At 44.6% G+C, this 26,776-nt stretch overlaps 1 protein-coding gene across 13 annotated transcripts in view; it reads right to left on the bottom strand.

Moving 5' to 3' along the window:
- The window catches only part of LOC109901689 (regulating synaptic membrane exocytosis protein 2), a 230,432-nt gene that overhangs the window by 163,755 nt on the left and 39,901 nt on the right, over nucleotides 1-26,776 (bottom strand). For 12 of the 13 annotated variants that reach the window (XM_031786937.1, XM_031786933.1, XM_031786943.1 and 9 more), the window contains exons 2-4: nucleotides 19,913-20,144; nucleotides 18,420-18,431; nucleotides 7,537-7,829 (exon numbers count right to left, since the gene is read on the bottom strand). In XM_031786937.1, the coding sequence (XP_031642797.1) occupies nucleotides 7,537-7,829; nucleotides 18,420-18,431; nucleotides 19,913-20,144 (537 nt within the window). Of the gene's footprint in view, nucleotides 1-7,536; nucleotides 7,830-15,637; nucleotides 16,179-18,419; nucleotides 18,432-19,912; nucleotides 20,145-26,776 lie in introns of those variants that run through there. The other variant, XM_031786942.1, reaches the window with a different exon arrangement.

Below are 26,776 nucleotides of genomic sequence, written 5' to 3'. Positions count from 1 at the left end.
GTGGAAAGCCTCTCTGTGGAGTGAATCACCCACTGGGCCCACAGTGCACTGGATAAGACGACATACGGCCCACAATCCCTCTCTTCCCATCAGGAAGCCTGTTCCAGTGGGCATAGAGGAACAGAGATGAGCAGAGAGGAACAGGGAGAGGGAGGAGCATAGAGGAACAGAGATGAGCAGAGAGGAACAGGGAGAGGGAGGAGCATGGAGGAACAGGGAGAGGAAGGAGCATAGAGGAACAGGGAGAGGAAGGAGCATAGAGGAACAGGGAGAGGAAGGAGCATAGAGGAACAGAGATTAGCAGAGAGGAACAGGGAGAGGGAGGAGCATAGAGGAACAGAGATGAGCAGAGAGAGGGAGGAGCATAGAGGAACAGAGATGAGCAGAGAGGAACAGGGAGAGGGAGGAGCATAGAGGAACAGGGAGAGGAAGGAGCATAGATGAACAGAGATGAGCAGAGAGGAACAGGGAGAGGGAGGAGCATAGAGGAACAGGGAGAGGAAGGAGCATAGAGGGACAGAGATGAGCAGAGAGGAACATGGAGAGGGAGGAGCATAGAGGAACAGAGATGAGCAGAGAGGAACAGAGATGAGCAGAGAGGAACAGGGAGAGGGAGGAGCATAGAGGAACAGAGATGAGCAGAGAGGAACAGAGAGAGGAGAGGTGCATAGAGGACCAGGGAGAGGAGAGGAGCATAGAGGAACAGGAAAGGGGAGGAGCATAGAGGAACAGGGAGAGGAGAGGAGAATAGAGGAACAGGGAGAGGAAGGAGCATAGAGGAACAGGGAGAGGAAGGAGCATAGAGGAACAGGGAGAGGAGAGGAGCATAGAGGAACAGGGAGAGGAAGGAGCATAGAGGAACAGGGAGAGGAAGGAGCATAGAGGAACAGGGAGAGGGAGGAGCATAGAGGCACAGGGAGAGGAAGGAGCATAGAGGAACAGGGAGGTGCACAGGAAGAAGCAGAGAGGGAGAAGAGAGGAGCATATAGGAACAGGGAGGTGCAGAGGAAGAAGCAGAGAGGGAGAAGAGAGGAGCATAGAGGAACAGGGAGGTGCAGAGAGGGAGATGAGAGGAGCATAGAGGAACAGGGAGGTGCAGAGAGGGAGAAGAGAGGAGCATAGAGGAACAGGGAGGTGCAGAGAGGAAGAAGCAGAGAGGAGAAGAGAGGAGCATAGAGGAACAGGGAGGTGCAGAGAGGAGAAGAGAGGAGTAGGGAGGAGCAGAGAGGAGAAGAGAGGAGCAGAGAGGAGAAGAGAGGAGCATAGAGGAACAGGGAGGTGCAGAGAGGAAGAAGCAGAGAGGAGAAGAGAGGAGCATAGAGGAACAGGGAGGTGCAGAGAGGAGAAGAGAGGAGCAGAGAGGAGTAGGGAGGAGCAGAGAGGAGCATAGAGGAGTAGGGAGGAGCAGAGAGGAGTAGGGAGGAGCAGAGAGGAGAAGAGAGGAGTAGGGAGGAGCAGAGAGGAGAAGAGAGGAGCAGAGAGGAGTAGGGAGGAGCAGAGAGGAGAAGAGAGGAGTAGGGAGGCACAGAGAGGAGCATAGAGGAGTAGGGAGGAGCAGAGAGGAGAAGAGAGGAGCAGAGAGGAGTAGGGAGGAGCAGAGAGGAGAAGAGAGGAGCAGAGAAGAGGAGATGGGAGCAGAGAGAAGAAGAGAAGAGCAGCGCGGAACAGAGCGAAGCAGAGAGGAAAAGAGAGGAGCAAGGAGAAGCAGAGAGGACCAGGGAGAAGCAGAGAGGAAAAGAGAGGAGCAGAGATGAGCAGAGAGGAGCAGAGAGGAAAAGAGAGGAAAAGAGAGGAGCAGAGAGGAAAAGAGAGGGGCAGGGAGGAGCAGAGAGGAGCAGGGAGAAGCAGAGGAAAAGAGAGGAGCAGAGAGGAGCAGAGAGGAGGAGGGAGGAGCAAGGAGGACAGGAAGGAGCAGGGAGGGGCAGAGAGGAGTAAAGACGAGCGGATAGGAGCAGCGAAGAGCAGGGAGAAGCAGATAGGATCAGAGAGGCAGAATTGCAGGATAGCAGAGAGAGTGGGAAGAGGACATCTGTTCCTCCCAGGGCAGCTCACCATGACTGACCCCTGGGTTATGGAACGGTTGGAAATACCGTCCAGACCTGCCTGGGTTCAAAAAGCATTTGTTTTCATTCAAATACAATGAGCATTTGATTGAACCTGTCTAGAGTTCCAGATGGGCAGGGTTTGCATGTTTGGGACTATTCTGTTGGTTCCCTTTGCACCAGTCAAGATCAATCGAGAGCAAGTAAATATTTGATAAGAAAACAAATACTATTTGAACCCAGGTCTGGACTACAGAGTACAGACTCAGAATGACATAATGAGGGGACTAGAGGAACATATTTCTGCTGTATGAGATGCACTAGAAAAATGTGTGCAGGGTCTCTCTCTCTCTCTCTCTCTCTCTCTCTCTCTTTCTCTCCCTCTGTGTCAGTGGACTATGTGGAGAGGAAGGAGACACCGTGTGGTGATAAATGGAATTACAACAAATCAGCTGTGATGACACAAGCAAGCCAAGGCACAGAGAAAAAGGATTCATAAACACAGCATAGAAGTGTAATCCAACAGCCGGTCTTTTGCATACATTTTTGGAAGAAACAGTACAGTCTCCAACTCTCCCTTGTGACAACAGTGATGTTATACAGCCAGGAAGTTCTTTCCCAACTTCTTCCTTACTATCTGTACCTGGCTAAAACATGTCTAGAGAACAGTAGGACGAAACGTCTATCTAGTTATTGTGATGAGTTGCAGCCAAGGGCTTCTTCAGCATGTCTGGTTTCTGCTGCTTCAGACGAAGACACGGTGAATGCAGTATTATAGTCATCATCAGTCAGTTCACCAGCTAGGGAATCCCTCTAGCTGAGTTTGACTTAAGGGGAAAGATGAAAGACACCAGTCATCCAGTGTGTCGAGTCAGTGTGTGGGTGTGTGCTTGTACGTGTGTGAATGTGTGTCAGTATTGTGCTTATGTGTAGTTGTGAGTGGGCGAATTGAAGTATATTTACGTGTGTGTGTGTGTGTTTGTTTGTCTGTGTCTGTGTGTTTGGGTGTGTCAATGTTAAACTTATTTTAGGTAGCGGTGTCCATGTGTCTTTCCTGCTTCATGGGTCTCATGCATACACATCTGTGTGATCAAACTGTTTACCGTTCTCAAAAAATAAGTCATTTGCCAGGAGCCATAGCTTTTATGATTTTTATTTTACCCTCCACTTTTCCCAGGCCCCGACCATCACTCCCTTCAATACAACTCCAGAGGCATTTCAACTTAACCAACCACATGACACAGCTTGCTATAGGCAAGAGTGGGGCAAGTTTAGCCATTTTTTATTTATTTAGCACCACTATGTCAACGGAAAATATAGTATTCTTTCTAACAAAGATATCTCCATCTATTTCAGGATGTTGTGTATCCCTGGAAATAATTAGAGCTCATGTAAACGTAACAGTTTTGAAAACACAGCTTGTCCAAACAGTAGTCTCTTGGCACAAGAAACCACTTGGGGTCAATTCAGCATAGGGACAGGGTAAATGGAGCCACCTTGGGGTAAGTGGGTGATGGTGCTCTGTGACAGTGGGTGATGGTGCTGGTGCTGGTATGTCAAAGTTGAATTCATGGAATGGGGGTATGGTATATTGTACAGTGCATTCGAAAAGTATTCAGACCCCTTGACTTTGTCCACATTTTGATACGTTACAGCCTTATTCTAAAACGGATTAAAATGTTTGATTGTTTCGTTAATCTACCCCATAATGACAAAGCAAAAACAGTTTTTTAGAAATTTTGTCAAATATAGAAAAAAAATGTAAATGTAAATATCACATTTATTATAAATATCACATTTACATAACTATTCAGACCATTTACTCAGTACTTTGTTGAAGCACCTTTGGCAGCGATTACAGCCTAGAGTTTTCTTGGGTACGACACTACAAACTTGGCACGCCTGTATTTGGAGAGTTTTTCCCATTATTCTCTGCAGGTCCTCTCAAGCTCTATCAGGTTGGATGGAGAGCATCGCTGCACAGCTATTTTCAGGTCTCTAGAGAGATGTTCGATCGGGTTCAAGTCTGGGCTCTGGCTGGGCAACTCAAGGACATTCAGAGACTTGTCCCGAAGCCACTCCTGCGTTGTCTTGGCTGTGTGTTTAGGGTCGTTGTCTTTTTGGAAGGTGAACCTTCGCCCCAGTCTGAGGTTCTGAGCGCTCTGGAGCAGGTTTTTATCAAGGGTCTCTCTGTACTTTGATCTGGACATCTTTCCATCAATCCTGACTTGTCTCCCAGTCCCTGTGGCTGAAAGACATCCCCACAGCATGATGCTGCCACCACCATGCTTCATCGTAGGGATGGTAACAGCTTTCCTCCAGACGTGACGCTTGCCATTCAGGCCAGAGAATCTTGTTTCTCATTGTCTGAGAATCTTTTAGGTGCCTTTTGGAAAACTCCAAGTGGGCTGTCATATGCCTTTTACTGAGGAGTGGCTTTCGTCTTGCCACTCTACCATAAAGGCCTGATTGTTTGAGTGCTGCAGAGATGGTTGTCCTTCTGGAAGGTTATCCCATCTCCTCAGAGGCACTCTGGAGTTCTATCAAAGTGACCATTGGGTTCTTGGTCACCTCCCTGGCCAAGGCCCTTCTCCCCTGATTGGTCAGTTTGAGTGAAGGTTGATGATGATTTTCTTTTATTGAATCAATTTTAGAATAAGGCTGTAACGGAACAAAATCTGGAAAAAGTCAAGGGGTCTGAATACTTTATATCTTAAATGTACAGTTAAGTCGGAAGTTTGCATACACCTTAGCCAAATACATTTAAACTCAGTTTTTCACAATTCCTGACATTTAATACGAGTAAAAAATCCCTGTTTTAGGTCAGTTAGGATCGCCACTTTCTTTTAAGAATGTGAAATGTCAGAATAATAGTTGAGAGAATTATTTATTTCAGCTTTTATTTATTTGTAACATTCCCAGTGGGTCAGAAGTTTACATGCACTCAATTAGTATTTGGTAGCATTGCCTTTAAATTGTTTACCTTGGGTCAAATGTTCCGGGTAGCCTTCCACAAGCTTCCCACTATAAGTTGGGTGAATTTTGGCCCATTCCTCCTGACAGAGCTGGTGTAACTGAGTCAGGTTTGTATACCTCCTTGCTTGCACACGCTTTTTCAGTTCTGCACACACATTTTCTAAGGGTTTGAGGTCAGGGCTTTGTGATGGCCACTCCAATACCTTGACTTTGTTGTCCTTAAGCCATTTTGCCACAACTTTGGAAGTATGCTTGGGGTCATTGTCCATTTGGAACACCCATTTGCGACCAAGCTGTGACACTGATATCTTGAGATGTTGCTTCAATATATCCACATAATTTTCCTACCTCATGATGCCATTGATTTTGTGAAGTGCACCAGTCCCTCCTGCAGCAAAGCACCCACACAACATGATGCTGCCACCCCCGTGCTTCACAGTTGGGATGTTATTCTTCGGATTGTAAGCCTCGCCCTTTTTCCTCCTAACATAACGACGGTCATTATGGCCAAACAGTTTTATTTTTGTTTCATCAGACCAGAGGAGATTTCTCCAAAAAGTACGATCTTTGTCCCCATGTGCAGTTGCAAACCGTAGTCTGACTTTTTGATGGCGGTTTTGGAGCAATGGCTTCTTCCTTGCTGAGCAGCCTTTCAGATTATGTCGATATAGGACTCATTTTACTGTGGATATAGATACTTTTGTACCTGTTTCCTCCAGCATCTTCACAAGGTCCTTTTCTGTTGTTCTGGGATTGTTTACACTTTTCGCACCAAAGTACGTTCATTTCTAGGAGACAGAATGCATCTCCTTCCTGAGTAGTATGACGGCTGCGTGGTCCCAAGGTGTTTATACTTGCGTACTATTGTTTGTACAGATGAATGTGGTACCTTCAGGTGTTTGGAAATTGCTCCCAAGGAAGAACCAGACTTGTGGAGGTCTACAATCTTTGGCTGATTTCTTTTGATTTTCCCATGATGTCAAACAAAGAGGCACTGAGTTTGAAGGTAGGCCTTGAAATACATCCACAGGTACACCTCCAATTGACACAAATTATGTCAATTAGCCTATCAGAAGCTTCTAAAGCCATGATATCATTTTCTGGAATTTTCCAAGCTGTTTAAAGGCACAGTCAACTTAGTGTATGTACATTTCTGACCCACTGGAATTGTGATACGGTGAATTGTGAAATAATCTGTTTGTTAACAATTGTTGGAAAAATTAGATAGATGTCCTAACCAACTTGCCAAAACTATAGTTTGTTAACAAGAAATGTGTGGAGTGGTTGAAAAACGAGTTGTAATGACCTATGTGTATGTAAACTTCCCACTTCAACTGTAGATGCCTCTGTTCAATATCACGTACCCTTCCATTTCTTGACAAGTTGGTCTAGGACAGGGATGTTGTTTTGATGTGCCAATTCACAGACAACTTCTCTGCATTTGAGGATACTAAAGCCCATGAAACTGGTCCTCAAGATGTTTGATATGTTTAGCAAGCTCAGATTCCATGTCATCAGATAAGGCCTTGTGTCTTTCTGCTACTCATCATTGCCTCTGGTACAAGTACATTTTCATGTTTCTTTTGTCTGTGTTCCTCTTCAGTGTCATTCAGTCTATTTGTTCATCCCTTGCTGCTGCTCAAATGGACTTCTTCCTTTCTCTCACTTCCTGCTCTTTCAAGAACTTTAAGGGGGGGCGGGGGGGGGGGGGGCTATGTTTTACATCTGTGTACATGTTTTACATTTGTGTACACAGGACATGATGGTGTCTGCTCTGTAACAATAACAATACACTCCTGAGTTCATACTGTAGGCATGACACATTGCAAAAATACTATGTACTGTATATTATGCTTAAAACTGACTAAATATAATAATAATTTGTATGGTGTATGGTGGCCATTGGCTTAACTTACCCCATGGCCATTGGTTTAACTTACCCCATGGCCATTGGTTTAACTTACCCCATGGCCATTGGTTTAACTTACCCCATGGCCATTGGCTTAACTTACCCCAAAAAGGCAAACATTTTGACAATATTAGCCTGCACAGCTAGAAGGATGCACTTTGATGCTAGGTTTAGGACCTCATATTGTAGCTTATAGAGACCCAACTGACGTATAAAACCATCTTAAAACTATCTTCTTTGGTTTAGATGCAAGCATCATGAAACCTATAACACAATAAATTCATTTGACTTTGTGAAAATCTGTTTTTTTTACCTAACTTCCTTATCAATTTTTCATGTGGTTTCTTCCTTCACAGACTCCATGAAATGATGACCTCATACTAAATATTTGGTCACATTATTAATTTTGTGTATTGTTTCCTAGAAACAAGGGGTGGATCAACTAACCCTTTGGCTCAACTTCCCCCACTCTCCCCTAACAGGTTTCACTTTTAACAGACAGTGTTCCTCCACAATAACGATCAAAAATGTTAAAACCAGCTCAAATCCCTGGGGAATTGTTCAAATGTGTTTAACACACACAACCTTCCACACAGACACTGGACTCACCTGTCTATGTCCTGTCCTTGACCTGAGTGCCTCAGCCCTGAGCCGTTGTTGAGGGAGCCTTGTCTGGGGAGCCCGGGAGGTCTGCTTCTATCTGCTGATATGTCCCCTGGGGGCCCCTGGTAGAGGAGATCCTGCTGCAGTTTGGCCTTCTTCTCCTGGGGAGCCTCCTCGTGACGTCGACCCCTGGGGCCCTCAGACCCGCCCCGTGGCCCTGCGGCGCTGCTGTAGAACCACGCTCCCGACTTGGTTAGGATTTCTTGTTGTTTTCGGCACAAGTTGCATACCCACATAACCTGTACATAGAGGACAGAGGGGGTTAGATATCTGCAGTGGTGGGGATGGTGGTGGTGGTGGTGGTGGTGATGGTGGTGGTGGTGGGCTTACAGCAATGAACTACAATGAAAAGAGTCATGGAATGGATCAACCCCTAGAGGAGACGTGCCAAGTATCATTAAAAAAGGATACTTGGACCTGCTACATGTTGTAGGAAACACTTGTAAATATACAGATGAAGATATGAATGATTTGATAATATTGCATACACATACAGTAGCCTTAGGGCAAATTAGGATTGTATGTAGCACCATATCTAATCGAGGACATCATGTTGAGTTCACTGGACAGTCTGTGAGTATGATGAGGAATCTGAAGTTCATATGATCTACATCCCCCTACATTCAAAAAAGGATTCCAAAAGTGTTATTTGTCCGTCCCCACAGGAGGACCATTTTTGCTTCCATGTAGAACCTTCTGTGGAAAACGGTTCTCAAACAGTTCTCCTATGGTGACAGCCAAAGAACCCATTAAGGCTCTAGATAGCGCCTTTTTTTCTAAGAATGTACATAATTACACCACTTGCTTATATGGGGTACCAGCCACAGAAATGAAATCACTAGACTGGGTATCCCCATTCAAGTCAATGGGTTGGTAGTGTGTGGTTACAGAGTCATTGATTGGTGATTTTATTTCAATGGTACTAACTTTGTGGTGCACAATACTGTAAGTAACTGAATCTAAATAGGAAGCTAGCTGCAGCCCTACTGTTTAATACAGCTGTGTGTGTATAGCAGAGAGATGGAGAGAGACTGTGTTCAGCAGCTCTACAGAGGAAGTAGCACTAACTGTGGTCTGCAGCCCCCTCCCTCCACATTAGCCTCATAAATCCAGGAGCCGACAAAAGCCCTGATCACTCCACCTCAGACGCAGCACAGCCGCCCTCAAAGTCCTGGTCTGCTTCGCAAATGGCACCCTATTCCCTACGTAGTGCACTATGGGCCCTGATCAAAAAGTAGTGCACCATATTTAGCATAGGGTGCCATTTTGGATGCAACCTGCTCACTCCGCCTCAGATGCAGCTCATCCAGCCTCACTCTCCCCTAACAACCACCCACCCTAGTCTGGAGGAGGAGCGATGCCTAGTGGAAAGGAAGAAATGGGCAGCTGCCTGGCGCCTCTCTCTCTCTCTCTCTCTCTCTCAATTCAATTCAATTCAATTCAAGGGCTTTATTGGCATGTGAAACATGTGTTAACATTGCCAAAGCAGGTGAGGTAGATAATATATAAAGTGAATATATAAAGTGAAATAAACAATACAAATTAACAGTAAACATTACACATACAGAAGTTTCAAAACAATAAAGACATTACAAATGTCATATTATATATATACAGTGTTTTAACAATGTACAAATGGTTAAAGGACACAAGATAAAATAAATAAGCATAAATACGGGTTGTATTTACAATGGTGTTTGTTCTTCACTGGTTCTCTCTCTCTCTCTCTCGCAGGGCATCAGGGTCCATGAGGAACTCAGCCTGTAGGCTGATGGCCAGTGACTGGCAGACTGACTGACAGCAGTGATGTACAGTAGACAGGCAGGCAGCTGCACTCAACCCAGCAGCAGTGTCCTCCAGTCGCTAGTTATAGCCTGACTCTGGCCCTGTTCCTATAGTCAGAGCATTGAGCTGACTCAGTACCGGAGTGTATTACTGTGATTACTATTGGCTGGGCTGGGCTTACACAGCACACTACACAACCCTCCACTGACTTAGTGGCTGGCTGGCTAACTGGTTGGCTAACTGGCTGGGGGTCATATGCCTAGTTAAATAAAGGTTCATTTTTTTAAATAAACCATATTCGGAAGGCATGACCAATGAGAGGTTGTCTCCTTACCACCCCAGCCAATCAGATGTCTGGAAGTAGAGTGGCTACACTCTACTTCCATACTTCTCAAGCACGCATGCACACACACACACACAACCTCCATACCAGTCACAAGCATGCACACACACACACAACCTCCATACCAGTCACAAGCATGCACACACACACACAACCTCCATACCAGTCACAAGCATGCACACACACAAAGACAACCTCCATACCAGTCACAAGCATGCACACACACACACACAACCTCCATACCAGTCACAAGCATGCGCACGCACACGCTACAACGCTACCTCCACACCAGGTCCCACTTCCTGTTGATTACTCCAATCTCCCTCTCTGCTTAAAACTTCTTAGGGATTAGCCCCCTTTTTTTCAATGTTCGCCTAAAATGACATCCCCAAATCTAACTGCCTGTAGCTCAGGCCCTGAAGAAAGGATATGCATATTCTTGGTACCATTTGAAGGGAAACACTTTGAAGTTTGTGGAAATGTGAATTGAATGTAGGAGAATATAACACAAGAGATCTGGTAGAAGAAAATACAAAGAAAAAAATGTGTTTTTTTTCTACCACCATCTTTGAAATGCAACCATCTGTAAATAGCCCATCCAACCAAGATGCCTACCTCATCCCCATATCTGTTTTTTTTCTGCTCTTTTGCACAGCAGTATTTCTATTTGCACAGCCTCATCCCTCAGAAGTGTTTTAACATAGAGCAGTTCTTTCCCAGATAGAGAGAGCCTTGTACATCAGCCAGCATGGCACGACGTGACCTACTTATTTACTGTTCACAAGTGCAATTTACATAGAGTCAGTTCTCCAATCTGCCAACAATAATGAACCACATTCTGAGCTTCAGACTGTACATGCAGTGGGCTCTTTTATTTCATCAGCACATACCTAATAGTACATTAGTATTCCAAAACAGACCAGGAAGACATACACACACAGGCCAAATGAATACTGAGCAGGGCATGCTAAGCCTAGCTCCGCCTCACACAGCGTTCCTATACAGGACTATATAGTGTAGCATCTGGTCTGCACCCAAACATAATCTGGATGACTAATGCACTAAAAAGTGAAAATGGTGAAAAATATAAGCAGTGGTTGATCACAGTAGAGATGATTCAATGATAAGGTTTTAGGTCGAAGCCATTACTCCTTAGTCACATAGAAGTGGTGTCAGCACACACACACACTCACACAGCATGTCCGCTCTAACAGTTCATCCAGTGATGCAGCAGAGAGCGTCAGTTTGGCCCACTCTGACAGACGACTGTTAGCATCTGTAATAGTCACTAAACCAAACACACACACACACACACACACACACACACGCACACAGGTCAAGCAGCTGTACTGATTGCCAGAGGTGTGTTCACTGCAGCCAGACTGCAGTCCCTCCTCCCTCCTTCCCCACTGCCTAACTCTTCACGGCTGAGTGCAGTCAGGGGGACTGGGTGTGAGGGAGGAAGGGGAGAGGAAGGGACAGCCCCCCCCAGGCTGGGCCATTTCTCCCTGTGTTTGCACATTTCATAGTCATTGAACCTGCACCCAAATATAGAACATTAAAAAACCTAGTGCTCCAAACATAGGGGAGGAATAGAAATGGCATATGTAGCCCACTAAATGTCCCAGCAAACAAGGGACGTCCTGAGGACATTCGGCGACGTTCCCATTAGGTCCCTTAAAGGTTTGAGAACGTTCTAAGAACGTTGCATGATAGTCCCATGGGAATGTTCTCTGGGGGACCTTTTTACAATGTTCTTGGGACATTGTGTCATGGTCTCCTGAATGTCCCCTGAATGTTCTTGGGACGTTGTGTCATGGTCCCCTGGAGGTTTTGGGTAGTTCGCGGTTTGTCCAGGGAACGTCCCCAAGGAGGTTTTTAGGACGTTCATTGGATGTTGTGTCATGGTCCCCTGAAGGTTTTCTCTAGTTCCCGGTTTGTCTCGGGAAAGTAATTAAATGGTATGGGGTTTTAAGGTAAGTTAAACATTTTAACCCTCGCAAGGCTGCTGGCCCAGACGGCATCCCTAGCCACGTCCTCAGAGCATGTGCAGACCAACTGGCTGGTGTGTTTACAGACACATTTAATCGCTCCCTATCCCAGTCTGTTGTCCCCACATGCTTCAAGATGGCCACCGTTGTTCCTGTACCCAAGAAGGCAAAGATAACTGAACTAAATGACTACCGCCCCGTAGCACTCACTTCTGTCATCATGAAGTGCTTTGAGAGGCTAGTCAATGATCATATCACCGCCACCTTACCGGCCACCCTAGACCCACTTCAGTTTGAATACCACCCCAACAGGTCCACAGATGACACAATCGCCATTGCACTGCACACTGCCCTATCCCATCTGGACATAAAGAATACCTATGTAAGAAGGGTGTGCGCTCAGCCCTCTCCTGTACTCCCTGTTCAGCCACGACTGCATGGCCATGCACGCCTCCAACTCAATCATCAAGTTTGCAGATGACACAACGGTAGTGGGCTTGATCACCAACAACGACGAGACAGCCTACAGGGAGGAGGTGAGGGCACTAGAGTGTGGTGTCAGGACAACAACCTCTCACTCAACGTCAACAAAACAAAGGATATGATGGTGGACTTCAGGAAACAGCAGAGGGAGCACCCCCCTATCCACATCGAAGGGACAGCAGTGGAGAAGGTGGAAAGTTTTAAGTTCCTCGGCATACACATCACAGACAAACTGAAATGGTCCACCCACACAGACAGTGTGGTGAAGAAGGTGCAACAGCGCCTCTTCAACTTCAGGAGGCTGAAGAAATTTGGCTTGTCACCCAAAACCCTGATAAACTTTTACAGGTGCACAATCGAGAGCATCCTGTCGGGCTGTATCATCGCCTGGGACGGTAACTGCACCAACCTCAACCGCAAGGCTCTCCAGAGGGTGGTGTGGTCTGCATAACGGGTGGTGTGGTCTGCACAATGGTTGCATCACCCGGGGCAAACTACCTGCCCTCCAGGACACCTACAGCACCCAATGTCACAGGAAGGCCAAAAAGATCATCAAGGACAACAACCACCCGAGCCACTGCCTGTTCACACCGCTATCATCCAGAAGGCGAGGTCAGTACAGGTGCATCAAAGCTAGGACCAAGAGGTTAAGAAACAGCTTCTATCTCAAGGCCATCAGACTGTTAAATATCCATCACTAACTCAGTGAGGCTGCTGCCTACAATGAGACCCAATCACTGGACATTTTAATAAAGATCCCTAGTTACTTTAAATAATGCCTCTCTAAATAATGCCACTTTAATAATGTTACATATCTTACATTACTCATATCACATGTATATACTGTATCTTATACCATCTATTGCACCTTGACTATGCCGCTCCACATCCACATACTTATATGTACATATTCTCATTCATCCCTTTAGATTTGTGTGTATTAGGTAGTTGTTGGGGAATTGTTAGATTACATGTTAGATTTGTTGGTATTAGGTAGTTATTGGGAATTGTTAGATTACTTGTTAGATTTGTTGGTATTAGGTAGTTATTGGGAATTGTTAGATTACTTGTTAGATTTGTTAGTATTAGGTAGTTATTGGGAATTGTTAGATTACTTGCTAGATATTACTGCACTGTTGGAACTAGAAGCACAAGCATTTCGCTACACTCACATCTGCTAACCATGTGTATGTGACCAATATTTTTTTTTTTTTTTTGAAGTGATACACTGTTCCGCTAAAATAGTGTAAAAATCTTTACTCAGCGAGATACCTAGTCAGTTGCACAACTGCATGCCTTCAACCAAAATGTGTCCTCTGAAACAGAGAGGTGTGGAGGGGCTGCCTTAAATGACGTACGGGGGGCAGTTGTGCTCCTCAGTTTTGCTCAAGAGCAGAACTGCAGATTTTTCCATCTTACCAGTTTGGCGATTCAAACCAGCGACCTTTGGGTTACTGATGTATGCTGGAGCATAGGTACTGTATGCTACTGATCTATTGTATTAGGTTACGATGGGTACCATCAAGCTGTTTAGATTGATATGTCATTTGTTATCTAATGTTTTTTCATTTAAACTGAAGGTGGGTTCATACATCCTTATCATCTTTCGCATTTGCATTTGGTCCCATACAAAGATATTATACTCCATATTTTATTCCATCTATTTAATCCATCTAATCCATTTGGACTTGAATCAATAACTTCTATCTAAGATGAGCATGCCTAGCGTTCAGACAACCTTGTGTGTTGCAAATCTCTACAGCCAAACACTGCTATAGCCTATTTCAAGGGCGGTGCCGTGGTGGTGCTTTCGATGACCAATCTAGTGTATGTTCATCACTTTCTAAGAGACTCTTTTACAGCATTGACTGAAAGTCCTTTAAGATAGAGAGCAGCCTTCAGCTATCCCAGTTTGTGCTGAGCTTTGTTTATCTGTCAAGCCTGTGGTGCTACACTACATCAAAGTGAAGTTAATAGGGGAGGGAGGAGACAATCGCCTCTTTCTGATGCATATGTTCCAGTAGCCAATACTCAGTCAATGACCTCTCTCTTGTGGCCAAGAAGCAGCACTACACCACAACAACATCCTACCAAAACAGTTGAGGGGAGCATGATATTATCAAACTTCAAAGCTAAAGGACAATGAAAATACCATGGTGACCATTTTTAACTATTAAGAGAATTGCAACCATTGTTGCAATACTTGAGTCCAAATAGTGACTGTTCTTTCGGAGACAAAAACACATACTTGGTATCATATCCTTCAGACTAAATGCATTCTCAACCATCAAATGTTACTGTATCTTGTTCATAGCATTCAGAGAACAAAAATATCACGTACTATAAAGAGATGTGCATCATGGTCAAATATTGATGTGATGGTGAATAGACTGTCATAGGTATCATATTGCCTGTTTCCCTCCCAGTCTCCCCTGGCCTGAACTTAACTGAGCTCATTAAAAACTCATAGTTTAAGGAAACATGTCTGGGGAACATATTGGCTTTGAAACTGAGTTTGCACTTGAGTCGACTGTGTCTGAAACATACAGAACCTAATCCATCATTCGGCACTCCTTTTCCCCCATGCAACACGCGTTGTTATGTGTGTTATTAAAAACGTGTGATAAACGATATATAACCTATATAACCTAAGATGAAATATACCACATTCTTCTAAATGTGTGTGTGTAAAGATCTCAAAAAGACAGAGGGAAACATGTATTAAAGTATGTTTCATGAAACCGTGTAGCCTAAATAGAGGTGAAAGAAGAGCCGACTCTCACATGCTCAAACACTGTCTGGCACGTGGTGCATCACATTTGAATGAGGTTCTAAATTTAGTGTGTCGGGCGCGCAGTAATAATAATAGACTTGATGCATAAATGTATGCCCCTTTATTTTGACCGAAGTTCAGAAAGACTTGAGAGAGAAAGATGAGAGCGGCTTGAGAAATGGAGAGACTGGATTCACACAGAGAGATGGCAGATGTCTTTCACAGACCTCCCCTAAGCCCTGTGACATTATTTACAAAGCCAAAGTCTATTTTTGGTATTACTTATGCATGTCGGCTTATCAAAGCGCTGTTCACTGTTTCACATACATTTTAGAAAATACCATATATATTCAGAATTTCAGAGAACATGATGTAATGAGAACTTTCACCGAAAATGAGCACTACATAGCCTAAAACATCCATATAAACGTGTTCAGACTACCAGACTATAACAAGGTGTTTATAACATGTAGGCATTCATAATAGCCTATAATTCATTCATCATTGGTCATATTATCATCTACATTAAAATACTCTGACTACTTATGCAAACAGTGCACAACAGTCTATAGCCTACATGTGCATTGTAAATGCAGTATCCAAACGGCTGATTGTGAGCCCAGCGTATTGAATGACTTGCAGCCAAGACAATCCATTTTACATTTAGCTTACCCATGGTAACGACGGGAAGCATCGTGTCCGTACAGGAAAAACAATGTATGTAATCCTAATTTGGTGGAAATGTTACGGGGCAGCGTGCAGTAAAATCAGGAGGAGACAGACTGAGGCGCCGACCTTCAACACCATTCAGCACCGCGGACAGTACCTAGTCGGACAACAGGCAGGCAGCTAGCTCTGCTCAATGTAGCCCGCGTGAAGGTTACGCGATGCTAATAATGTATGTGATTTGTCCAGGCTGCAAATAATACCACCCAGTCAGACAGTCTTAAAATCCAACCATAAATATTTTCTAAACAGATTATTTACAGAAAATAACAAAATACGTGTCTGCCACGATGTCAAATAGAAAACGACACAGCCCCTTCATAAATGCAGTAAAGGATTCCAAATTTGAAACGCGGCACACAAAAAAGAAGCATACAGAAGCAGCTTCGTGGGAGGAAAGATGTGCAAGAGTGAGCAATCATGTTTTACCGCGGCTGTATTAGACCTACTAGTTAAGTCTTCATTACTAATAGATGCGGGTGTGAGTCTCCCGCTACCGAGGATTATTCGAGCTCATTATAAATGCAGGGCGTCCCCCCGTGGTGCTGGGCGGCCCAACTGTGCTCAAAGAATCCAGTGTGTGCCCTTACACGCCCGTGACGCTCAGGGACTCACCAAGCTAATTCTGATGCGCCACAACAACGTGTTCTTCTAAATTCACTGGAATATTAGGCCATTTTTACTTTGATGAGTCCAGAAAGATCCAATAAGTGTGAGTTCTGTTCATTTGCAGCAGAGTGAATGAAAGTTGAGAGCCAAGAGCACCACAGCACATGTGATGTCCTCAAAAGTCACGTTAATCACAAATGACTTGGTCTCAGGAGACTTGATTCCTGAGGCATGTTTTAGCAACATCAGAGGAATTGAAATGTTGAACAGTCCTACTATAAGGACTGAGGAGGGAGAGGGATTCTGGGGGTTCAAAAATGGTACATAGTGCACTGTATGTCTTTCAAAGGCTCCATCTATATCTCTAAAATCCTTCCTGGTGTAAGTTTTGTCTACTGTGTAGCAGCTGAGCCGAGACTAGACTGACCTGTGGTTACATATAAAGGCCCTCAGTACTGTCCTATCAGACTGGATGTCATTCACCTCTTTACTGTAGGCTAATATCAAGCAAAGATATATAACAAAATATCATATTTTATTGTCATACCCATGAGTCTGAAAGGCTATACTAGACTAAATAAGAAAATAAATCATCCCGGGGCTCAGTTTAATGTAGCTCAAATCCATCTCAAACCTTCACTCCTGATTCTTCTCCTGCCTCTCTGTGAAACTCTCAGCAGCAAGTCTGTCCTATCGTATTCCAGTGTCCAACAGCTCTGTTAGAGGCCCCAGACACTGAGGCGTGTAAATATTGATGCCGTTTCACAGAACAAGAGATCTCTCATCACGGCTGCCACTGGTTGTGGGAAGGAAAGAGAATACTGATGGAAAAAGGACAGATTTCACCACCACCACAAGCACCTCTTTGACTGACACACAAGCTTTCAGACGTGACAAGCTACTGCAGGTGGTTGGGCTGACCAAAACATCCCCAACTGAGCTATATAGTCTTAGTTAACGAACTTGCAATAACATAACATCTATTCTTATTATGAGACTCTGAAGAGTGTTGGGTGTGAGTCTGTGTGCACGCGGCGTGTGTGTGTAAACATGAAAGGGCATTATTGTGTCCAACATGTGTAGGGCTCTGGTCAAAAGTAGTTCACTATATAGGGAATAGGGTGCCACTTGAGACATCCTTTAGGTCCATGGGCCCTGCCCTCAGAGGTCCAGCAGTCGGGCCCCCAGTGACATCGCCCTACTTGGGTTGAAAAACTATCTGGTCACCCAGCCCTGTCTGGGAACCAAACCCCTGGATCAGCTGGCCTTGAGGGCTCTGTGAGGGCTTGGAGCCCTGCAACTAGATACAGGGGAGGCAGTGTCTGTGTAAACAATGTCCCTCTGGCTGAGACAGCAGCACATCTACTGAACGTATGTACACCTCCACCCCCACCATCCATCCATCTCCATCTCCATTCCCCTACTGCACCTCCTCCACATCCAGACTAGTAATAACAACTGTTTTCCTTTCAAATACTTTAGCTGCATGTGCCATTTGGGATGCAACCAATGTATTTTCATGGCCAAGAAGACAGATCGCGACAATACCAGGCTAACAGTGGGCAGGGCAGCAGTGGGCCTATCCTCCTATCCTTTGATCTAATCCCAGGGCAGATCTGCCAACACTCCCGCTACTCATCACACTGTCCCAACCCTACTGCTGCTGCTGCCTCCTGCCAGCCCACAGCCACGACTCAACACCATCTGTAGGCTACAACTCTGGAGGAAACCCATCCTCCACCCATAATCAGTCAACAACAAAGACAGACAGGCAGCCTTGGCAGCCGACGGACGGAAGGTCCAGTGGAGGTGGACTCTCAGCTCAGTCAGAGCTGTTAAGGGGAAACTTTGACAGGGATTTGGTACAAACTTTGCATTGAAAATGGAACAAAGGTACCGAAATATATTTTCTGACGTATACTTTATATGTTCCATTTTGGTCTGGCCTTCAACATGATATGATTGACTCACAGATGTGATTGGTCAAAAACCATGTGTTCAGGGTACTGTATGTGTATATTACAGTCTGAGAAGCATCTCATGGGGGCGAAGGAGCGATGCTTCTATTCAGACTTTTCTTAGTCGAGATGTGAAAAAGGTTGGAAAAGGATTTGCTAACCACTTTGTCCTCCTGTTGCAATTCCGATAGAGCAGGAATGCAGCAGACAGAGATAGAGGGAGTGGAAGACAGGGACAGAGAAAGAGAGAGAGGAAGAAAGGAACGGGGAGAAAGATTGTGAGTGACATTAGTACACTTTGACACATCGCATTCCGACAGTGAGGGTATTGGACGGCACCAAGCATAAACACTCAGTCACATAATAATATGTAAAGGCTTACTCTGTAGGAGGATTTCACAACAAGGTTAGTTAGTTAGACAGTGGAGCAGCATGGTAATACACAGCAGACATGAGATTTCGGGCTGTTGTGAGACGCCAGGGGTGAAGCTCCCTCCAGTGGTAAAGAAAGAGATTTACATTTGACATAATTAGGAGACCCTCTTATCCAGAGCAACTGCGGTTAAGTGCCTTGCTCAAGGGCATATCGACTCTGGGATTCAAACCAGCAGCCTTTCGACTACTGGCCCAAATGTTTGGGGGTTTTTCACCCCTTTTTTCTCTCCCCAATTTCATGATATCCAATTGGTAGTAGTTAGTCTTGTCTCATCGCTGCAACTCCCGTATGGACTCGGGAGAGGTGAAGGTCGAGGGCTATGCGTCCTCCGAAACACAACCCAACCAAGCCGCACTGCTTCTTGACACAATGCCCTTCCAACCCAGAAGCCAGCCGCACCAATGTGTCGGAGGAAACACCTGGCAACCGTGTCAGCATGCACTGCGCCCGGCCCGCCACAGGAGTCGCTAGTGCGCGATGAGATAAGGTCCCTATCCCTTGACAAGGCTAACGCGGACGACGCTGGGCCAAATGTGTGCCGCACCATGGTCCTCCCGGTCGCGACCGGCTGCGACAGGGCCTGGACTCTAACCCAGAATCTCTAGTGGCACAGCTGGCACAGCTAGCACTGCGATGCAGTGCCTTAGACTCCTGTGCCACTCGGGAGGCCCTGCCCAACACTTTTAACCACTAGGCTACCTGACGCCATGCTAAAAACAAGACCTGAAGAAATCACTGCATCTAGAATCATCCCTCACCAGATTCACAGTCATGCAGAGAATATGAATGGGAGAAACATTGGTAGGAGTTGCTATATGGTAAAGATCGTCAGTAGGGATCTGTTGTGAGCTGCACCACTGTCTGTATCTGTCTTGAGGCCCAGTTTCTGATTTCACACTAATGTTTCATAACCCAGTGGAGGATTTGATTTGAGACAGAAATGGATGTACTAGTCAGGCTATTTTTGGGACCCAAGAGAGAGAGTATCAGCAAAAAAAAACTCTCTCACGACAGCTGGACTGGACTGGCCTGCATGTGATTGTAGAAAACGAATTGTATTGACAAATTACTTCCACCTTCCCACTGTAATCTTACAAGAGGACAATCACTACAAAACATTTTTCCAGGTATGCATGCGTGTGTGTGTGTGTGTGCGTGTGTGTGTGCGTGCGTTAATAGACACAGACAAACAGAGGTAGCTAGGCTCAACCTCCTCACCTTATTTGACCGCAGAGACACTCGTCCTCCGCACCGAGCACAGAATTTTGTTTGGCAATATGAACAGAGGTGGCCGCACCCGTCAGCGAATTTGGTTTTGTGGCAAATCCCGCAGGTAGGAGAGTCATTGGGGTTCTTCTGGGGTTCTCCTGTCGTCCCCGTCTGCGGGGTCGTATCGTCCCCCATCTTCTTCACCTGGTCCTTGTAGCTCTCAAACTGCTGGTGCAACTTCCTGCAAGGAAGGAAGCAAGAGAGGAGCGCAGTTAGGAAAAGATCAGTTCAGAACAGAAACTTTGTCCTAAATGGCTCTCTAGTCCCTAGTTCCGTTAAAGTGCACTACTTTCGTCAGAGTATAACAATGCACTTCAGGGGATAGGAAGTCATTTCAGATGTCTTTGTGCTGTAGCTAACTGCAGGATGTTGTGTGAAGTCCATTAGTGTTGGTAGACAGCAAAGCAGCGTATGTAGCTCTGATTCCTTTCTAAGAGAAATGTAGGGAACACTTTCTATGAGGAACATGCTTTATAATGGCCTTGATTATATATACTTATAGAAAGTGTAACCAAAAGGTTTTGTCAACCAAATAACCTACAGTTTGTTACACACAACTGTCAGAGAAATGTTTGTATGTTCTGCATTGCATATTGTTGTACTGTTACTATAGATCTACATTCACATAGAGTTGCACCCATCTTTACTGAAACAAGGCGGGCCAGGTAGGAAGGTATAGAGTTTGCATCGCAAGTTTAAAAGCCTAACTTAATTCCACTTACTCAGGTTCCCGGCGTTTAATGAATCATTTGTACCTGTGTTTCTATTTCAGGGCGGGGCCCGAGACGTAAGCTAATACAGCCCTCCAAATGTCAATGCCCACACTTCAATGGAAAGAACACATCACATCTGTTTTTCACAGCAACAACATCATGACTGGGTAGCCTACACTACAGCATCCATCCAACCATCGGGCTAACAGTGCCTTTAGACAGTGCAGAGGAATCAGACTATTGAGTAGGCCTCCATGTGGATTACTGAAACAACCCTTCAACCCTTCAAAAGACTTTGTATACGTCCCAAATGGCATCCTATTCCCTACACAGTGCACTACTTTTGACTAGTGCCCTGTGGGAAAAGGGTGCTCAATAAAGAAAAGGGGGTCATTTGGAAGGAAGCTTTTAGCTCAACATTCTCTTTTAATCTGCACCGCCTGCTCAAAACACTAGATGTACATTCAGTGTCATCTTTGTCTATACTCTCCCAATGCACCCACACATGACAGGTCCAATCGGACCTGAGGACCCTGAAACGCTACCTCACACAGACAGACCAGCATGCATTTTGTATGACACATGTCAATCGGGTGTATCCTTAGAAACTAAAACCCTGGCTGACTTCATGATATGGCATTTAGAATTGGTTTCATCTCCACATTTTCCCCTGCAACATTCATTAGTCACGTGAATTATTAACCAGAGCTATCATTTTTACCGTCCGTATGCATGGCCTGGTGTCGCGTAGGTGATAAACATGCTGCCTCTTCTTTCCCACAAACAGGCCTTTTATTTAGATCCCAAATGTAATTGGCGCGTGACTCGATGTGGCTGGGCCTTGTCTCATGACGATCACCCTGCTGAACACTAGATAGAGACGGAACCCTGGAGGGCACCTCTCTGTGTCACACTGCCACGCTGCTCTGCCCACTCTGAATGAACACTGGGCTACTACTGTCACTATATACTGAACACAGATTAGACCTGGGACGTGGTGGTGTGGTGTTGTTTAACACACAGACAAACACACAGACACCAGAACAAGTCTACAGATAGAAGACTTGTTAATGGTATGTGCATATTGGGTAGCAGTGTCTGCTGTTTAGGGCAGGGGTTCTTGAAATGGGGTCCGACGCCAGACACACAAAAAAATAATACTTCAAACCACAGATTCAATTTGGGCCAAGGGATCCGTGGAATAAGTTCAGATGGTGTAATACAATGCAATAAAATAAAATATAATTCATCTACAACTTGTGTTCTTAACCCTGGGTCACATGGGCTTGGGAGGCTACCAGGGATTTTGGTATCCACAGTGCCCCACCAATTAAAATGTTTTCTACTTCATACTATATGTATTGTGTTCCTGTATTCTGCAAAAAAAATGATGTTTTTACCTAAATGCACTGTACTTTAAAACTAGAATCCTTAGTTGCTACATTCATTTTTGGTATGGAATACCATGATATACCAATTGAGTCTTGAAGAATATAACTCCTAAATGCCTCATGAGTTTAGTTCAACTGTCTTAGCCCATCAGAACACAAAACAGCTTGTTTTACTCCAATGTTTGTAAACAATGTAAATGTAAACAAACACTGTATAGCCTCAGAACATTAGTAAAACTATCGTTTTGATATCATGGATGGTCAGTCCTTGCATCCATAGCTATATCTCTGAATTTGAGAGTGGTTCCATTTCTCCAGGCCCATCACCCAGCGTTTTACCAAAACAGAGGCGGAATGACCGCTTTGTTATTGCTTCAGTTAAGGAATCCAGCTTTAAGCTTTAAAATTGCTACGTTTTCTCTCTGTCTCATGGCAAAATGTGTAGAATTGCAGGATATTAGCTTAGATGCTGTAACAACAAAACATCTCTCTGTTCCATGACAAAATGTCTAAAACGGCAAGAAATTAGCTTGAAAACTGCAACTTTTTGGTCTCCGATGTAACGCTCGTCGTGGGTGGAAGAAGAGGAGGACCAATGCGCAGCGTGGTAAGTGTCCATATTGTTTTAATAAGAATACTGAACACTGAACAAAAACAAGAAAACTACTAAACGAACAGTCCTGAACGGTGAAGCAAAACACAGAACAGAAAATAATCACCCACAAAACAGGTGGGAAAAGGCTACCTAAGTATGGTTCTCAATCAGAGACAACGAACAACACCTGCCTCTGATTGAGAACCACACCAGGCCAAACACAAAACCACAACATAGAAAAAAGAACATAAACTACCCACCCAACTCACGCCCTGACCATACTAAAACAAAGACATAACAAAAGAACTAAGGTCAGAACGTGACATCCGATGCCAAGAGGTGGGTCTTTATGATGTTTCTTCCTACAGTCTGAGACGTGGATTGTCCGGCCATGCACTACCGAAGTCGGAGTAAAACTCCTTGCTATTTTTATCTCACTCGAGTTATGGGGGGGGGGGGGGGGGGGGGGGGGGGGTCCCTGATGAATTTGTTATCGCAAAAGGTGTTACTGGCCCCAAAAAGTTTGAGAACCGCTGGTTTAGTGGGCATATAGAGGCTTCTAGATTCACTATTGAGAGTCACTAGAGAGCTGCCATTCAAGATGCAACTCTCTCTAAACCAGGAAGAGGGTTAGGAAGAGGAGAGGGGTAGGAAGAGATAGGGAGAAGAAGAAAGAGAGGGAAAGGAGGAGATGGCCAGGGAAAATATGGAGAGGAATAGAGTGAGAAGGAGGAGGAGAGAAACAGAGGAGAGAGAAATAGAGGAGGAGAGAGGGGGAGGAGAGAGGGGGAGGAGAGAGGGGGAGGAGAGGGGGGGGGGAGAGAGGGGGAGGAGAGAGGGGGAGGAGAGGGGTATATTGAGAGGTTCAGGCAGCTGGTGGATGGCTCCCGTTCCTCATCCGTCTCCCTCTCGGTCAAACCTGGTCAAACGCGCATGACACAGCTGACATGTAATCATATGCTGCTCATTGTATCAGCTCTGGCTGTCTATCCGACCCTTCTTACCTCTGAACCACACTAACACAGGCTGCATAAACAGGCCGAAACATGAGCCCTGCCCTGTCCTCTACTGTATACCGTATGACGGAGCTAACATAGTATCCCTACCAGGACCCAGCCAAGACCGGAAACTCAATACGTGTCTGCCTGTTGGCCTTAAGTATGAACTCAGTGGGTTATTTTATCAAGACATGCCTTTTAAATGATTAAAATTGTGTTCCTTGTGGATGTCAGACTGGGTGACATAACATTGATGTCACCATCTGATGTCATGTTTCTGTGATATAGCACAGTCACAGTGCACGTCAGATGCATTTATTCAACCACAATGCAATATTGATATAATCTGTTCCTATTTTAGCACTATTACAGTTTTAAATGTAAATGGCTGTCACTTAATCCAAAAATGTATCATGCATTTTATAGATGAAATTTCTTGTATTCTTCACCATAGTAAAATAAACCTAAAGAATATGGTCATTTTCCTGAATAAAAATTGTGTGCTTGTTCCAGCTGTCCAAAAGTATCATTTGAAAGCAGACTTGACTCTTGGCCATAGGCAGCGCGTCCATAAGGTTTATCCTAAAGTAAATTGGATTAATTGCCAAAATTATATAGCCTAATACAGAATAGTCTACACAAAAATACATAAAATCATTACTACACCAAAAAGCTTCTTAAAAATAATAAAAACCTGTGGATTGTTTAAATCGCATATCCGGAAGGGTCCTCAATTTGGGCAGCGTGCACGGGAAATTCCGAATAGATGATTGTTGAGTTGCGAATGTCAGCGAAAGAGAGGCCCAGCCAGGCATATCGCAATATTTCAAAATACAATCGCGTGAAAACATCGGCGGAAAAGCAAATGGCTATTTTTGTATGTAGAACACCATCAAAAGACTAATCTGCCTGTTATAAAAATTCTCAATTTATTTGAGCGAATAGTAACCTTTTTTAGCGGAGCATCGGCCGTATCCCCTGTGAGTGTGCATATTCACTGTCTTTATCATTGGGTCCGTTTTTGGACAATCATTTCCTCTTCCATATTGTCTTTCTGGCTCCTCTTTTCGTAGACCTATTAGATAGTATTGACCTAATAGATTTGTATTGATCTGTTTGACAGTCAGCAGAGTTTAAGATACCCTGTAATTTTTGTCGTAATAAAAGATTCAGCTATGCATGTGCGAGCCTCAAGCTCTACAGTACAGTGAAGGCTCTTGACTCCGTGTATCATGCAGGCCTTCGTTTAGTCACCAATCAGAGATGTCTATATAACTCTCCTTTGTGATCCTTCGGATGAACATCAATAGCAACACGCAGGCTCCAACACTGGCAAGTTCTAATTTATAAGGTCATTTTAGGAAAACTACCATTTTATCTATCCTCTCTTCTAGCTTGAAATAAAAACACATACAAGCTCAGATCTCAATCTTGTTTTAGGCTAAGAGTCACGGAAATTTGAACTGAGCATGGAAAAAGGTCCTGTCATTACACAGCCCCCTTGTCATGGAATTCCCTCCAAGACAACATAAAACTCAATGACCTGGTGTCCCTGGAGGAGGAACAGATTGTTGAGACATGTCATTGTTTCTAGTTGTCACCCCATGTCAATAATTTGTCATGCCTTATATAAGGAAGAAGTTTGTTTTACTAAACACACACAGACACACACACACACACACACACACACACACACACACACACACACACACACACACACACACACACACACACATCCACTGTTTGTTTGCTGTTGTATTTGTGCTGTTGCCAGTGACTTCTGTCTGTGTTGTCCGTTTTGGCTTACAAAGTTTTTTTGTCCGAGCCCAGAAGGCTTTTTGCCTCTTGCCAGGCCGTCGTTGTAAATAAGAATTTGTTCTTATTGACTTGCCTGGTTAGATAAAGGTTAAATAAATGTAAAAAATACATCTCCAGTCATATAAAGTGGAGTAGAATTGCATGAAATGTGTTTATAAAAGCCCATATATTTCCCAAACAGTGATTGAGTTATATTATTAGCATAAAGCATGACTATCCCATCGACTCATCACATTGGGAAAAGCAGACTATCTTACACAAATCTGCAACAGTGGTGATGCATGGAATGCTTTATTATAAAGGAGAATTTTTATGGTGAAAATGAGCTTCCCCAAACTTGAGACTCACGCGCCACCTATGCTCTTGGCAGTATCTGACAGGTCAGAGGTCAAACATGTTGTACAGACCACACTAGTCAGCCATACTGTATGTTTAGGCCTACTACAGTAACTGTCTGGTTCAGGGGCAGACAGTGCACATCTTACTTACGTCTCAGGCTCAGACACAGGCTCAGGCTCCTTCTCATTTTGGGACTTTTGCTGAGGTTGCAGAACGTTATTTACCAGCTCAGTGATCCCACTAAAGGGACTAAACCACCTGTTCAAATAAGTAAGCAAACAACGTGACTGTACACCACACCACAGAAAGATGAAGAATCAACACATTGTCTGGGCTGGCTGAGACAAGGGAATCCCCCATTAAAGCACACACACCCAGCAAGGCTTACACAAAGTCAGAGTGGCGGTACTGTACGGAAGCCTAGCAGGGACATTCATTGTGATCACAGCAGACCAAGAAAGAGGAACAGTCAACCACATCCACAACCACAGAGGAGGAGAGGAAGTATAAAAGCAGGAAAGAAGCTACAGCCAATGGAAATGGGAATTGCGTCGAATGGTCAGCCAATAGTTAGGAAGGTGGTAGTGGAGGAGTAGTATAACGTTTTCATATAGATCAGATAGTTTCTGTGTTTAGAGGTAGATTTGGATACAATGCAGGACGGAAGGTAGCTGACTAGAAGCATCCAGTTCACACATGGATGAGGAAGTAAGGAGCCTGAAGGTGAAGCTCCCTTACAAGCTAATCAGAATGCAAATGACACAACATGGCGAGCCAATATCAGGGGAGAAGGGGCGGGGCCCACTGTGACAGGAAGCTACATTGACCAACAGGAAGAAGTGTCAAAGCCTAGAGCACTCTGGGTAATGTGTTACTTACTGTGCCGGCTGAGGCTTTTGTTCTTCTTTGACCCTAAAAAGATAAGTGTGGACAGCTCAGTGCTCAGTGCATACACAACA

The sequence above is a fragment of the Oncorhynchus kisutch genome, linkage group LG13, assembly GCF_002021735.2.
Source record: "Oncorhynchus kisutch isolate 150728-3 linkage group LG13, Okis_V2, whole genome shotgun sequence".
NCBI classification, from domain to species: Eukaryota; Metazoa; Chordata; class Actinopteri; order Salmoniformes; family Salmonidae; genus Oncorhynchus; species Oncorhynchus kisutch.
Note: the sequence above shows the minus strand (reverse complement) of the source record. Positions and strands in the feature narration are given on the sequence as shown.